The sequence below is a fragment of the Nicotiana tabacum genome, chromosome 2, assembly GCF_000715075.1.
Source record: "Nicotiana tabacum cultivar K326 chromosome 2, ASM71507v2, whole genome shotgun sequence".
Taxonomy (NCBI): domain Eukaryota; kingdom Viridiplantae; phylum Streptophyta; class Magnoliopsida; order Solanales; family Solanaceae; genus Nicotiana; species Nicotiana tabacum.
Window position 1 is genome coordinate 43737798 of NC_134081.1, and position 17002 is coordinate 43754799.

General features: G+C 37.1%; 1 protein-coding gene across 6 annotated transcripts; it reads left to right on the plus strand.

Annotated features, from left to right (window-relative positions):
- The first annotated feature begins 2393 nt into the window (after positions 1 to 2393).
- On the plus strand, positions 2394 to 11172 carry LOC107787197 (uncharacterized). 6 transcript variants are annotated; one of them, XR_012700060.1, is made up of 8 exons: positions 2394 to 2534; positions 2626 to 2713; positions 2795 to 2853; positions 2948 to 3081; positions 4775 to 4985; positions 6949 to 7145; positions 7823 to 7886; positions 10781 to 11172. XR_012700060.1 is itself a non-coding variant. In XM_075232845.1 (7 exons), the coding sequence occupies exons 1-6, from the start codon at positions 2532 to 2534 to the stop codon at positions 7117 to 7119; spliced, it is 666 nt and encodes a 221-aa protein (XP_075088946.1). In that variant the 5' UTR covers positions 2394 to 2531; the 3' UTR covers positions 7120 to 7145; positions 10781 to 11172. The 6 variants fall into 6 exon arrangements, 2 of the variants coding, with proteins under 2 accessions (XP_075088946.1, XP_016464220.1); XR_012700061.1 differs by having other exon boundaries at positions 7838 to 7886; XR_012700059.1 differs by having other exon boundaries at positions 6949 to 7120.
- The last annotated feature ends 5830 nt before the right edge of the window (positions 11173 to 17002 follow it).

The following is a 17002-nucleotide window of genomic DNA, read 5'->3' on the forward strand; positions in this document are numbered from 1 at the left end:
TCAGGATCAGTATATGTGAACACTGGAAGATCCAACTGGAGAAACCTATTCACCCTGGAACTAGCGGAATCCCCTGGCTGACTAGAAGAAGTAAGTGCAACATTTGATCTCTGGGCCTGGTAGGCTACTATCTGAGCCAACATCTGTATGGCTCCCCTTAGATCCTCATCAAAAACAGCGGGACCAGAAGCTGGAGCTGGGAGGTGGAACTGGAATGTCACTTGGAGGGACCGTTGCACCCTCAGTAGGTGTAGAAACTGGTGCAGTCTGAGCAGGGATAGTAGATTCAGGCGGTGTAGTAATTGGAGGAATATCCTCACCCCTTGGGTGCTCACCCGCGTCATCAAATATTGAATCAACTGCCACTCCTGGGTGACAGTGGTGGCTCTTTGGCCAGTTCTTGCCTTCTTCCTAGGCGCTATGTACTGAAAGTTAGAGTAAAGCACGAGTTAAAGAAGGAATAATCTTACAATTAGCTTTATCGTACGATCGAGAATATCAAAGAAGGGTGTTATTCCTAAGTGCCCAAGTAGCCTCCTAATTATAGATGTGGTCGACAACACACCGATAAGAAGGACTCTACTAGACACGGCTCCGAGACATCTTAGGACACTTTAAAACCTTAGGCTCTGATATCACGTTTGTCATGCCCCGACTTCAGGGAGCGCGACCGGCACTCAACCGAGATAATCCGGCCGAGCAAGCCTACTGGATTTCCTTCTACCCAACTCACCCATAAATAAAGAGAATATAAACTTCATTGATTAATACCACGAGGGTTCATGAACAACACTAGTTCCATCTCCTCTAGATACTTTATTTATAAGTCTCCAAAACAATACATTTCACAACCATAGTTTTATAGTGGAAACATGAGATATGATTACGAAATTATTAGTTTAACTTTTTCACACTAATACACATCTCACACTATGTCTACGGAGCCTCTAATAGATATAAAAGAGTACCATGATGGTGCCGGCAATAAGGTTCCGACAATACCTCAAAACATAATATACATAGAACAAAAGATGCACAACCCCGGAAAGAAGTGAGGCTCACCAAGTCAGCTGAGAGAAGAGTGTATCGCTATCACTGGTCAATGCCTTCCGCTATGGAACCACCTGCATCCATTAGGGATACAGCGCCCCCGGCAAAAGGGACGTTAGTACATGTCGAATAGTCCTAGTAGGAAAACCAAACATCTATTCAAGGACTTGGAAATACAACATGAATTATGATGAATTATGGTAACAATAAAAAGGCTTAACTAGCCGTTAAAGCCACAACAAATTTATTAAGAATTTTCAATAACATTTATAAATTTCAAGTCGAGGATCCTCTACAACTTTCTTTTCACAGAGCGGCCCTGCCGCCTCACCCCAATGTATGCGGGTGGAGGTGCAATCATAATACCAGAAACTCTACACAAAGCGGCACCGCCGCCTCACCCCAATGTATACGGGTGGAGGTGTACTCACAATACCACAACACTACACAAAGCGGCCCCGCCGCCTCACCCCAATATATGCGGGTGGAGGTGTACTCACAATACCCCAACACTACACAAAGCGGCCCCGCCACCTCACCCCAATATATACGGGTGGAGGTGTACTCACAATACCACAACACTACACAAAGCGGCTCCGCTGCCTCACCCCCAATATACGCGAGTGGAAGTGTATTCACAATACCACAATGTAGGGTCCCAAAACTATAATAGTTTGTACAAAAATAAAGGGTAAAATAGAAAAAAAATTATTTTTCTTTTGATTTGTTAAAATGGACAAATAAATGAGCAACTAAGCTAGCGTTTGGCCATAGATTCCCAAATTTGTTCTGAAAAATCTGATTTGAGTGAAGTTTGGTTTGAAGATAAAAATGTGTTTGAACATCAGTTTTCAAAACATATTTCTCAAATTTATTTTGAAAAAATATGAAACATGACTTATACCCACAAGTTCTAAAAACTATCACAAATACCCAACAATACCATTATCAATAACATTCATTATATTATCGCAAACCATAGTCATGAACATAAATAACTTTGATACAAAATTATCATTTTTATAATGAACTACATGATACACTATCAGGTGACCGAGAAGACGAAGCAACATTTTACAAAATAATAAATGGTGGGCTCTTTTATAAAATACAAAAGTTTGGGGCAATGTTTTAAAAATGTAATAGTGATATTTTGGCCCAAAACAAACTATTGGGCTGGTTTTGGGATTTGAGATTTTGCCAAAATGCATGTAAAATCTATGGTCAAATATGTGTTTGTGAAATAAAATTTAAATTTATTTTGGCAAAATCTATGACAAAACGGGGCAACTACATTCTTCTTTTTCTTTTCCTTTCCCATTTTATCTCTTCTAGAAGACCCATAAAAAAAAAAAAGTAGAATTAAAAGGATTGCTCCATCCGGCAATTCGTTTGGAAGTTTCTTTCTCGGCGGGACAATCCGAAAATCCCTCAAATACTCTTGAGAGAGAGAGAGAGAGAGAGATTTGGAGAACTCAGAAATGGTGCGATTTTGCTTCTTCTTTCTGCCAGTATTTCAACAGGGAGGGTTCTTCTTAGGGTTTAATGAATTTGATATTTTTCTTTCTGTCATAGGGGGAATCCAATGAAGAACTGGAACCGCTTTTTGATTACAGACGTGTTCAGCCCTTCAATACTCCCTTCAATCTTGTCTGCCTTGACGGTGAGAGAGCATTATTAATGTGTGTGTGTATGTATCTGGTTCCTTTTTAAGTTTTTTCTCATATTTCTTTTGAACTCGCAGATGACAGTCCAGACTCGTCTCCAGTAATCTCAAAGAAACGGAAAGTGAACGATTCTGCTGTAAAATTCTCTTCTTTAATGTTCTGTAAATTGTCCTTTTTTTTTCAATTTCTTCACTTGATGTTAATTTATATGTTTGCTGGGCTTGGAAAAGGTCGAAAAGAAAGAAGACAAGATGGAAGTTGTTCAAATAATTGACGGTGAAGAGGAGGATTGGCTGCCACCTTCCCCAAACATTTCTGCTCATACTAGTAACCTTGTTGAAGATTCAACTATAAAGGAAATTAGGTAAATTCATAATAGCAAGCTGTTGCACCTGATCAAGTGTTTTCAGCTCAACGAATTTAATTAATATGGTGTCTGATTTGATTATGGTGATCTTTCTTTTTTTCTCCTTTATTTTGAATGGAATTCACAAGGCAGAGGTAAGGTCTGCGTATACGCTACTCTTCCCAGATCCCACTATGTGGGATTACACTGGGTTTGTTATTGTTGTATTTTGAATGGAATATCAGCTTTTGTAACTCATGAGTTTTCACTTTTGGAAGTTGGATTCTCCAAGTATCAGTTAGGCCTCATTTGTTTTTTTTTTAAGATTAAGACGTCTGAATATGAATACACGTCTGAATATCAAGATGTGTATTAGAATTAAGACATCTGAATCTGAATACACATATAAATGTTAAGATGTGTATTAAGATCTGAATACTAAATGATTAAGATTGTTTGATTTTTTAACATCTGAATGTATAAAATTTACGTTTATTTGAAAATTGATAAACATAAAATTCAAATAAAATACTAATTAATCTAATATTCCATCATTAAAATATATAGCTTTTTAAAATACGATAGTTGCTGGCGGTGATGGCTAACGGTAGTGCTTGTGAATGCCGACTAAAAGCGGTGGTTGGTGGTAGATTTAGTTGATGGTGGTAGTTTTGGGATAATAGCTAGTGGTGATTGGTAGTGGTAGCTATTATAATTGAGGATGGTGGTGGTTGGTGGTGATAGTTAATAATGGCGGGGTGGTGGTGGTAGTTGTGATTGAGGAAAATGGTGGTGGGTGGTGGTAGTTTATAATGGTGGGCAGTGCTAGCTATGGTTGTTGATAGTGATGGGGTAGTTAGTTGTGGTAGTTGAGGTGGATGAGTATTGGTTGTCGTTGAGAATGATAGTGGTGGGAGTGGTGGGGATGGTGGGTGGTGGTAGTCGACAATGGTGACTGCTATGATTGAGGATGATGGTGGTGATGGATGGCATGGTGCTAGTTGATAATGGTAGGCGGTGACGGCAGTTAATAAGGAATATGGATGATAGCATCTTAATGAAATTAAGTCTCTGTTATAGATCTTAATGATACAGACCTATTCAGGCCCATTAAGTGGTTGTGAAGTAAAAAAAACAAACACACTTAACGATTAAGATCTGAACAATTAAGATTCAGATTTTAAAAACAAACGCATTTAATGTCTGAGATCTGAATGATTAAGATTCAGACCTCCATTAAGTGCAAACAAATGAGGCCTTAATTGAGCTGATTAAACATTAATTACCTTTTTGTGAATCTAACATTGATCCCTGCTTTCTTTAGGTGACAACTGATTAGATAATTCTTTTTGCTCCGGTATAGCAAGTTTTTAACGAGTTAAGTTCCTCAATGAGATATTGAATTCAAATAAATAGATTATGAGCAAATAGAGAAAGCATAAAATTGACCATCGATTCCCGTATTTCATTGAATAGCATTGATATTTTTATTCATCAATTAAATTCTTATCATATGACAGCTTGCCACCAACCTATGCTCCATTTCTTATGTTTAGGGTTTACTAAATGGAGGGTTTCTTTCTTTTCGTTTTCTTCTTCTACACGAGGCTGCTGTAGTCTTTGACAAGATTTCTATTACTAATTAATTAAGTTGCACTTGCTCTTGATCTTCTCTTTTTCTCTTTACTATTATATGAGTTGCTGTTCGTAGGTTGAAAAAGAAAGAGCTGGAATCCATTGCCCACTCAGCTAAGAATGAGTTCCGAGATGTTGAAGAATCTGTAAAAAGAGATCTTTGTGCTTCCCTCCGTTCTATTCAAGATAGTGTTGCTGAGCCGCCATCAAAACCCCCAACTAAAAGAGCTAAAATAGTCATTTCTATCCGGGACGAGGATGGAGCAAAACAATTTCGAGTTTACATGGTATTCCTTGAGGGTGCAATTCTTATCTACATATAAAGAAGTTTGCATATCTGTGATGTAGTTATGTCATCTGCACCATAATGTTTAAAGGAGGTGTTCTATCATCTCTCCTTCATTCCTTATCTCATGATGTGTTTTTCGAGCTACGTAGTACTTGTATATTATCCTAAATAACGCATAATATACAAACACAAAGAAATTATCCTAAAGAATGAATGTATAGTGCTTTTCTACAAAAGGACTTGGTTTGATTGATTTCGAGGTATTTTTGTATAGGATAAACTAAATCATGTTATGTTTTATTATTGCATAAGTAGCTTACAATTATCAGCCATATTGTGTTACACATATGTAGTTCAATGCTCACTGATGCTTATGATTTACTACTTCCCAACTTATATTACAAATAAACTTAGCCTGAATGAGAGGGTCTTAAAATGTGCTGTTTGCCAAGTGTTGTTTGTGAATTAGTGTTGTGGGATGATTTGATTTTCCTTGGAAGCTAAGATCGTAGGAAGCTTTAGTTCTATAACTGGATAGAAAGTTCTTTGAAGTATTTCTCTTGTCCTCTTTAAAATGCAATATGGAAAAACCTCTATGTTACTTTGATCTTCATTTGCGTTAAAGCATCCTTGTAAAAAAAAGCATCCTTGTCAAACAAATATGACCGAATATAAGTGAGTTTTAACAACACTGCAAAATAGACTAAAAGACCTACGTACACGTGTAAGTACATACATCTACTGGTACTAGTTTTTGAGTTCATGTAACACATGCAGAAATAGATGAGTTGAGATTGGCATAGGACAAGGTAATTCCTCCTATAAAGGAGATAAGTTTATATTTGAGCATGCAAGGAAAGAAATTAGTAGGATGGTTTCGTCATCTCTTATGGCGCTTCAAACACTTGATAGCTGGTTGTACAACATATTGTTAATTATGTATACATAAAAAAAGTGCATTGTAGAATATCACTAATTTGTAAAGTGTCTTATTTAAGAAAGTGGTTATCACTTTAGGATCTACTCGATTCTGTTGGAATATTACTTTTATGACGGAACAAGTATGCACCAAAAGCTGCAGGATTTAGTTTCCTACCATCTTTCCGTTACAATCAAAATAGTAGTTTGGTATATGAACTTAATAATTGCACCAGACTTTTTGTTTTGTAGTAACAATGGCTTTAATTACCATCTGGAAAATTGATACATCATATCCCAATAACCTCATTTGATAATTAACCCATTAGTAAAGATGGCAGTCATCGACGCTCTTCAAACACTTACCAGTGATGCCTTGAAGTGATCAGCACTTGTTAGCATTGACTTTCCATTAATCTTCAAGATATTGCTTGTTTTCTTTTGTTTTGGCCTTGAACTATTTCACTCTGTAGTTGTCACTATATCATGTTAACTCGTCATGCTTCATATTTCTGTATGTTTTTGTCTCTCTTATTTTGCTCCCTGTTGTTTGTCTAGTTCGTGTAGACGATATGAATAAGTTCATGTTCATAGCCAGGAATTAAATGTTATTATGACACACAATCCTATCTATACTCACGTATAAATTTGAGAGGATGTTCAAATCGTATGCTGATAAAGTCAAGCTTGATCTGGAAAATTTGATTTTCTGATTTGATGGGGATAAAATTAATCCTACTGCAAAGCGATTAATTAATTTACGAGTGATGCCTTGAAGTGATCAGCACTTGTTAGCATTGACTTGCCATTAATCTTCAAGACATTGCTTGTTTTCTTTTGTTTTGGCCTTGACCTATTTCACTTTGTAGCTGTTTCTATATCATGTTAACTCGCCATGGTTCATATTTCTGCATGGTTTTTTCTCTTTCTTATTTGGCTCTCCGTTGTTTGTGTAGTTCGTGTAGATGATATGAATAAGTTCATGCTTCATAGCCACGAATTAAATGTTATTATGACACTCAATCCTATCTATACTCACGTAGGATGATAAATTTGAGAGGCTGTTCAAATCGTATGCTGATAAAGTCAAGCTTGATCTGAAAAATTTGGTTTTCTGCTTTGATGGGGATAAAATTAATCCTACTGCAACTCCCAGTAGCCTTGGGATGGAGGATGATGACATCATTGAAGTGCATGTAAAACCAAGTTGTTGAGGTAAAATTGTTACCAAGTTGTTGAGGTAAAATCGTTGTCTTTGAAATTCTTGCAATGTTCTTCAGCTTCTCCTCCCCCTTCCCCCATCCCGGGAACCTTTTCATTGGTATGGATATATCTCCTTTTTCTTCTTTCTATCATTTTAGAAGCTATGTAAAAAGGAATTGAGAGCTGCATTTTCCCATGAATGAGTTTGGCATTTTACCTCTTTATTTTATGACATCTGAGTTGTATTTTTGTCATTTTAACTATATTCAATTCATGTACTCCTTTAAAATGATCAGTATAAACTATAAAGTATAAACGGACATCATTCAGATATACCTCTTCCTTTTTGCTGGTTTCTCTCTTCCATCTTTATTGAATCTAGTACTCCTGCAGCAAAATTCTGAACTTCCATTTGCAGGTGGTGAAGGATAGGTAGGATTTATCAGTTTTTTAAATCCCTTTTTCGTGATACACAATCTCTTTTTTTCTCTACTTCCCTGATGCGAATTATACGAATCAATGCAGGTTTTGACAGTGACATTTATTTCTGAGGAAGCCATGAAAATATAATTGAATTCAGCTCATAATCTTTGGTTCTGTGATAATATTCATGTTTTCTTTATTTCTGTATGACATTTAAATCATGCACATAGCTCATCATCCATTACAAATGCATAAGATATGTCATTCTGCTTGGAAACATCTCATTGTCAGATTGAACTTACTCAGGATTAAAGAGTTCTAGAGATGGGTGGAAAAAGAACAAGGAAGAAGGAAGGTAGGGAGACACATGCTTTTCATAAGCAAGGCTATCATTTCTCTATTTGATGAACGACCATAACTTGTAGTGCTATTGTCATGTTTTGTCAATAAAAGGTAGAATTTACTATAATGAAGACAGATGACAGATATAGGAAAAAAGACAGATGAAAGATTTTGGAAAGAATGAGGTTGAGCATCCATCTAAAATAAGTATGTAATCCATCTGAGACAACCCTAGAGATCCTTTGTTTGGCTTAACTGGAATAATCCCGAACTAGTTCTTGGCCAAGCATTCCAATTTCCAACTTTTATAGCTTTTCCACCGAGGTCAATTTAGAATGAGTTATCAAGGCGCAAGCTCAACGTGGCTCGAGTAATATAAGGGCGGGGGACGGGTTTTTGATTTGGTTCGTGTTGACATAAGAGGATAGAGATAGAGGAAGCAGGAGCGAGTGTTACGTAGGATGAAGCTGGGGGTGAAAGGTGGAGATATATTTCAAATACAGTTCTGAATCTTTATATATCCTAGGAGACAAACTATTTACTCACAGGTAGAGAGACATCAGATTTAGAATACGTGTATGAAACACCTTGGAGGCTGAAGAAGCTTGTGAGCCAAGAAATTTGAGGCTTAAGCTCAGCTATAAAGTTACCTCGACCTCTGCTCTGTATGGGTTATATTGACTAGTGCCTGAAGATAGTTCAAATAGTTCGAGTGCTAACCGTAGTGTGCAAGGTAGCCTGAAGCTTGTTAGTCAGGAATTTTGAGGCTTAAGCTCAGCTATTAATTTACCTGTCTTCTGTGCTGAATGCATAACATTAAGTAGGGCCTGAAGGTTGCCAAGCTGAAATAGTTCTCAAGCCAGCCCTAGAGTGCAAGGTAGTATCACCATCCCATTTGTTTTGTTTTTCTTTATTGTTTGACTTTACGGCAGTTGATCATTTTTATATTATCAAGTGAAGGTAAGTTGACGAAATAGTGCTTTAGTATAGTGTGCTAGTAGGAGGCAAAATCTAAGGTAAGGCATGTTACTTTTACTGGCTTGGGCATAAAATCCAAGGATATCATTTCTTAGAAATAAAATATCGTTATGCATTTGTCCGGCTCCCTTTGCTTATTGAAAGCTACAGAAGATATTCAGCTCCTAGGGCTTTGGTCTAGTGATGGGAATGTAGATCGCGCGTGTCACGGGTTCAACTTCATTGCAGACAAAAGCTTGGTATTTAATGGAGAAGGGTAGAGGCGCGGACCCATTATCCACTGAGTTTTAAACTGTGCCCCACTGGCCCTTGAAGATTTCTTGGCTATAAAAAAATGAAAAAAGATATTCAAAGTTCACTTAGTTCGACCCTTGGGAAGCATTGGGATATAGTAATCTTTAAAAAGAAATTATAAACAATAAAAAAAATAACGGCAAAGGGCCAAATATACCCCTATACTTTCGAAAATGGTTTAAGAATACCCCTCGTTATACTATTGGGTTATCTATACTCCTGCAGTCATACTTTGGATTCAAATATATCCCTCATTTAAACGGAGGGACACGTGTTATCGTCCTGTTGGTCAATTTTAAATATCTTCTAATTAATTAAAAAAACCCATTAATCATACCCGAAAAGCAATTTTTTAAAGCAACTTTTTTTTGTAAAAACTGAAAAAAACTGAAATTATTTTTACTAAAAACTAAAAAAAACGGAAATATTTTTTTTTCCAGTTTTTACAAAAAACCTGCTTTAGAAAAAACTGAAAAATATTTTCTATAACAATGTTTTTGAAAAAATTGAAAACAAAAGCTGAAAATCAATTTTCTAAAGCAATATTTTTTGTAAAAACTGAAATTTTTTTTACTAAAAACTGAGAAAACGAAAATATTTTTTTTTTCCTGCTTTTAGAAAAAATAATAATTATTTTTCGGGTATGGATAATGAGTCTTTTTAATTAATTAGGAGATATTTAGAATTGACCAACAGGACGATGACACGTGTCCCTCCGTTTAAATGAGGGGTATATTTGAACCCAAAGTATGACTGCAGGGGTATAGATAATCCAATAGTATAACGAGGGTTATTCTTAGGCCATTTTCGAAAGTAGAGGGGTATGTTTGGCCCTTTGCCGTTATTTTTTTCATTGTTTATAATTTCTTTTTAAAGATTATTATATCCCAATGCTTCCCAAGGGTCGAACTAAGTGAACTTTGAATATCGTTTTTCATTTTTTTATAGCCAAGAAATCTTCAAGGGCCAGTGAGGCACAGTTTAAGAACTTGTGGGCTGCTGAATAATCCCTCCATTCCATTTTACGTGGCAAAGTTTGAATAGGCACAGAATTCAACGAGATGGTTATAATCATTTACATTAAGGATAAAATGAGAAGTTTATTGTTTTCAAGATTTGAAAACTGTCATTCTTTTTGGAATGAATTAAAAAGGAAATGTTGCTACATAAAGTGGAAGGGAGGGAGTAATATTTCTTTGCCTAAAGAACTGAATGAAAGTAATGGTAAACTTATAGCCGTACATTAAAGTCCGTCAAAAAAGAATAACAGACATGAGGAAGATAAAAGAAGCTTGACTAAGATGATACCTTTACAATAACTCCAAGTATGAACATTGTTTTTTCTTGTCTATTTAGTAGATCTATACTGCGAAAGGCGTGCCAAGTGGTCAAAGCGTAGCCTTAAACTGCTAGGTATAGCAGTAGGTTACCCATTGAATCTTATAATTCCATGCTTTTCAGGGGAATGTCAATATGCCCTTAATCTATACTGCTCTAAAGCTCTTTCTTTTGCACTGTAAACTGCTATTCAGCTCTTTCTCTATTTGTTCATCGGTTGGGAAGGAGTTTTTCTTATTATACCACCTCTTCACTCTATATTTCGTCAGCCTTCTTATATTTGCTGATCTGTTTCAGGTTTCACTTTATCCTGCAGCTGAAGGTGACTTAATTGGTGAAGTTAACATTGCAGACTTTTTGCATCCTGTTTTTCTATGGTTTTGGTCCATTTGGTCAGACTAATGTCCTGCAACTGTACAGTAGAGGCTTTTCGTTTTTTTGGGTGGGTGGGAAGGAATTTTACATAATAGTTGTGTCAAAAGCATTTTTTCCTTGTTCACGTTGGGAGATAGATTTTGGAGTTTGGTGTTCATCCTCTAATTGCTTTTTGTTTTTGTTCGAGGGGAGAAACAAGGTCTCCCCTCTTCAATGCATCATGTATCTGATGGCTGAAAAAGCTGTGATCATGTGCAAAGAGGATGATCTTTCATCATGTAGACAACAAAAGTATAATCATGGTTTAACGTCTGAACTATGAATCTAAATTGTTTACCCTTCATTCAACACGCACACAGCTATGCATGCATATGCACTTACACATTTTTCGTCTTTTTTTCCATATTTCATGGTCTGTAGCGTTTATTTTTTCCCCTTTCTGTGGCGGCAAACTATCCATGGTTTACTATGTGAGATGAGATTGGGTCTATGGATGCATGCAAAAAGTATTTAGTTATATTCATTTTCTTCCCAAACTTCCAGCTTGTAAATCACTAGGCTCACTAGAGCGATGGAACAGCAGCCATGTTTGATTTATATATATATATTGATCCACAACAGATAAAGTGGGAAATATCGATATAATTGGAGAAAAAAATCACTATTTGCTTGTCTTTGAGTGGAGTCACTTTCTTAGGTAATTTTTGGGAAAAAATACATAAAATTCCCCGCAAAGTAGTCCGATTTCGCCCTTTAAGAATATCTCCTTGTAGCGCCTAGATGAAGGATAGTGTATTATACTCTGCCTCAAGGAGGGAGGAAAAAGGGTAAATTTTTTATCTTTTTTTCGACATTTCTTTCATCTAATTTTTTCCCACTTTTTTTTGTTCTTTTCTATTTCTTTTTCTTTCTAATCACTTGCTTTCTTCTTCCTTGCTCACATTCCCATCTGAAAATATTGCCGGCCACCGAAAACTTCTTACTTTAATGTATCTTAAGTTTTCTTTCTTCTTTTTTGGATCAGGTTTTCACTCTTAGAATCTTGGTTTAGTTAAAAAGTGTCTCCAATATTAGTTGGAATGGATAGTTATCAGTCAAAATCCTCTCAAATCTTCATTCATTTGTGTCATTTTCTGTCCATAGTGCTTTTCCTCTCTTAATTTTCTCCAATTTAGTTTAGAGAAAAATCAAGATGATGAGAAGGCAAAAAGATCAACACCAACGCCGATTAAGTTTTCTAGATGAATCTTTGTCGGCACGTACGAGTACAGCGGTGGCAGAGTCGATGCAGTAGATTACTCCGGCGGATTTGGTCTCTCTGCTTTTGTGCACTTTCTTAGGTTACTTCTGTTTGAGTTTTTGAATTACTTGGGAATTGAGGTATATGAAATGAAGAAGCAGCAGCAGCAGTTCGGTGAAGATCCAATGAAGATTAGATTCTCATCTTTTGTTTTTGCATCAGCTTCTCGCCTTTTCTTTTCCAACGAAGAAGCAGCAATTGTCTCGTGCATCAGCTTCTTATCTATTATTTTTGCAGAAAAAAATGGAAAAGAAAACAAAGCCAATGAAGATTATGAAAGACTGAATACATAGAGGGCCCTTAACTTGTCATGAAATTCCATTTAAATACAGGAATAGAGTGTAGTACCTATTGAACACTTGAACTTGAATATAATTGCGTCAATTAGACACAACTTGCTGACTTAGTAACTATCGTTAGCCTCACGACAGTAGAGAGCGTGAGATTGCAGCAATTTCTTAAAATATTTGTTTCTCTTTCACCTCCCTCCTCCACTCACCCCCTGTTCCACCACCATATTCACGCTTCCCTTTCTTCTCTTTGGTTGTAATAGAGGAAGATGGAAATTCAGTCGATCGATTACAACACTATTTTTGTTTACCCGTAAAACGGTACAGTTGAATTTTTAACGTGGTTTATAGACACATAAATTAATTTGACCCAGAAATATGAAATAAATAAGATTATAAAATGAACTTAAAAGAAATACAAGTCTGACTACGAATTTTAGTTTCTCCGGTAGCAAAAGTGAGAACAATATTAAGAACAAGGTAAGAGGATAATATTATAAAATGAGAACTGATTCAAGCTTTTGTGTACAGAATGTTGTGTCCTACAATGGATACCAATTCTCCTATTTATAGCTATATTTAAGAAGACAAGATTCCCAAATCAAGCTCCTCTTGAATGAGAATAAAACCGTCATTGATGGCTGCATAACAGTTGGCTATAAATGCAGATATTCTCTATAACGGATGTTCCTTGAATGCTATCCGATATCAATTCTTCAGATCTTTGTTATTGGTTATCTTGTCTTCGTAATTCACTTAGCAGCGGTCTCATGCTTGCAACCGGTATCAACTACTTGTTGACTCACATCTTTACTTGTCTTCAACTCCACGTGTCACCTTCTCGTTCGTCCAACTGTCACTAACCAATTTTATCGCATACAGTTAGTCCCCCTACTTTTCGGTGACAATACTTTAGTCTTACCGAGAACTAGAGAAAACCTCTTTCCTTAGCGGGCAAGTCTCTGAATAGTTTATGACATTTGAAAGGACGCACGTCTCTTCGCATTTATGATCTGAACACGTGTTACCCCACGATTTGGTAAATATTTTTGTCAATTTTTTAGGTAATCATGGCCACGATTTTTGCCTTTATAAACTTCTCCACTACTCATAATTTTTACTCTCTACCTTTACAATCCCTTCTTCTTCTCCGATTTACCTTAGAACCCTAATTGCAAAATTTAATTCTTTCAGTACAATCTTTCTTCACAAATTTCTTAACGTCTTCTAACTATGCTGCCCTCGGAAACTCTGACCTTCTCTTCGGTGGAGGCCTAAAGAAAAATATTACAAATGAGGCTGATGTTGAGTCTGAACCTCCTACCGTGAACTCCATTATACCCCTTCAACTTAACACCAAATCTGATCTTTAAGAATAAAAAGATCCCATTAATCCCAAAAGCGACAGGTACTGGCCCGTTCGTAGGTTCTTCCCTTCGTGTTTCCAACATCCTTGTTGTGAAGGAAGACTGCGAATGGAACAATATTGAAATCTTCGCCCCTAGTGAAATAAAAAGGGTCATCTTCTCCAAATCGGGGTTCATGTATCTTTATACATACCCTTTTACTTTGGGAGTGGGTAAAGAAATCGACCCAATAATTTTGAAATTTTGCCACCGGTACTAAATCTGTTTGGCACAAGCAGGCCCATCAGTATGGCGTACGGTGGCTTGCCTCCGCCAATTGTGCTCTGAGACCGGGGAAACCCTAACTCTTGCTCATATAATGAATCTATACTCCCCAAAGATCTTCTGTGGGGGTGTGATAAAACTTAGCAAACGCGTTCATCATGCTCCCCTTACCAGCGTTGACGATGACAATGATCGTGGATGGATGGAACAATTCGTTGTTATTGCTACTAGGGACATCCTCCCGACCACAACACATGCTTTTCCTGAATCGTGGAATCTTCTTCATAAGTCTTCCGATATCTTTTCCTTTTCATATTTAAAAAGATTTTCCTGCTTTATTAACCTTGAATTTTCCTTATTCCACCAATCCATTGGGAACCACCATGGGTTCAGGATCTGGCCCAATGGGTACAAAAAATTCTAGCATTGTGTATGTAAGCCCAGTATAGTGAGATAAAACAGTTATAACCAAGCAAATATGGCATCCTTTGGTATCTGTATGAGACTAGTCTTTGCCTCAGTTTTCTGATCTTGTTATCTTGCAAAATGTAGCAAACAGGTTTATGAAATGTGTCTGTGCTCCCAGATTGTTGCATCTACACCCTTCAGTTGGCATGTATTCGACCTGCAGATTCAACATTTGTTATAACCTCATGCCAACATATTGTTGAGAGCAAAATGGTCACAACAGAAACCTGCTTAAAACCCTGGAGAAGTACAGAAACAATTTGACCATGCTATTGCCTCAATTAGCTTACACTATTCAAGCATCTACACTCTTCAACTGGTGTATAGCCCAGTAGAGTAAGAGAGACAAAAACAATAATCACACCACTATAACTTTGTAGAGGCAGTGCAGGTCTTTGGTATCTGCTGCCAAGCATTTACAGGAGGTTGCAACAGATCCCCTATAGTCTGGTGTTGTGCAATGCTAGCTATAATTATAACCAACCAAGTATGTACACCATACAAGTGAGAACAACTGCATGATTAGGAATGCTAGTTGGTGGAGTTTTACTAGCCTACTTTTCTTTGAGATCTTTCTTGTATTGTTGAGACACCATAATTTCTAAGAAACAAGGCAAGGTTTTATATGTTGATCTCATTAATCAGGTTCTCTTCTCTTCACAATCCTAATTCGAAGGTTAGGAATTTGTGATTTGTCCATATTGATCAGTTTTTTCCCTGCACTTGGCAATTCATTAAATGACTGAAATATGTGTGTACCTGCAAAAGTGAAAGCTAGTTTAGCAAAAAAGTCAGCAATAATGTTCCCTTCCCTTAGTACATGCTGAAAGACAACATTGTAGTTGTTCTTTATATGTTTGATCTTCCTTACTTCAGCACCTATACACCAAGGAGTTGCCCATTCGCCATCAATTATCTTCCTCATTACTAAGGAATCAGTCTCCATAATCAGTGGATGTAGCTACCTTTCCACACAGTATGCCAACCCCTCCACAATTGCCTTTGCTTCTACCACTAAGTTAGCTGTCTCTCCTATCTCCTATGCTTTCACAAACACCAAATCGCCGGCATGATCTCGAACACAAAACCCATATGAGCTTGGACCAGGATTGCCTCTTGATGCACCATCAGTATTGCATTTGAACAACCCTTCATAAGGAAGCTGCCATGTAACTGTCTTAGTCCCCACATATGGCTTGTAGCCTTCAAAGAAGCTAATCATATCTGACCATATAGGAGGAATTTTGGACAGCCATGGGTACCTCATCCTTGTTAGATAATGTAAAGTCTTATTCGCTTTATGAATCACCCTATTGCAAGAAATTGCACCACCATACTTCATCGTATTTCTCCTCTTCCAAAGTTCCCATGTGATTACAGCTGGAGCTGCCTGATATAATGGCATTAGTTTAGGACATCACTTTGCATTCCACCATATTCTTATTACTTGATGCACCTGTACCAAATTGACCACTAAACCTGCTGCTTGAAGGAAGTTTATCCATACTCTAGTTGCAGTTTCACTAGTTAGGAACAAGTGTTGAAAAGTCTCTTCTTGCTGTTGTGAACAACACCAACACTTAGACACTGCCAAATACCCACTTCTTCTCCACAAATCGTCAGTAGGAATCTTCCCCTTCCACAATCTCCATAAGAAGAATAGATTTTAAAAGGTAGACCTTTAGTCCATATCTTATTGTAGTCAGGATTTACATGATCTCTATGCCTCAAAATATTTCAAGCACTACTAACAGAGAAATTTTCTGAGGGTGAAGGCATCCATCTAGGAACATCCCGGGAATCGTCAGTAATGCCAAATATGACTTCTTGCCTGATATGTTGAGCAATGTCCGCAGGGAAAGATTGCGCTAGAAGTTGCTCATCCCAAGTATCATCCACTCTCAATTCAGCTACTTCCTGCATATCTTCATTGACTGTATAGTCATTTGGAATAATATGGTATAGAGCTCCCAGACCAGTCCAATTCTCATGCCAAACATTAGTAGAACCCCTATTCATTTCCCATAGTATTTCATGCTCCACCTCTTCCCTAGCCTCTAACATTTTCCTCCATACATGAGATCTTTGTCTAAATTGGACAGTTGTCGGGATTTCCTTTTTACAGTACTTGTTCCACATAAAGTTAGACTATAAGGACTTGGATATCCTAAACTTCCACCACAATTTGGCAAATAAAGCTTTTGATACATCATGCAGTGATCTAAAATCTACACCCCCTTCTTCCTTTGGTAGGCATAGATTTTGCCATTTTGTCCAATGTCTACTCCTACCTTCTTCCTTGGTACTCCAGAAGAATCTCGCAAAGGCTTTATGAAGGTGTTCAATTACATTTTTAGGAGGGTTAATGACAGAAAGGATGTGCGTTGGCATGCTCTGTAGGACACTAGAGATTAATGTAGATTTCCCCCCATAGGATAGTAGCTTCCCTTTCCAA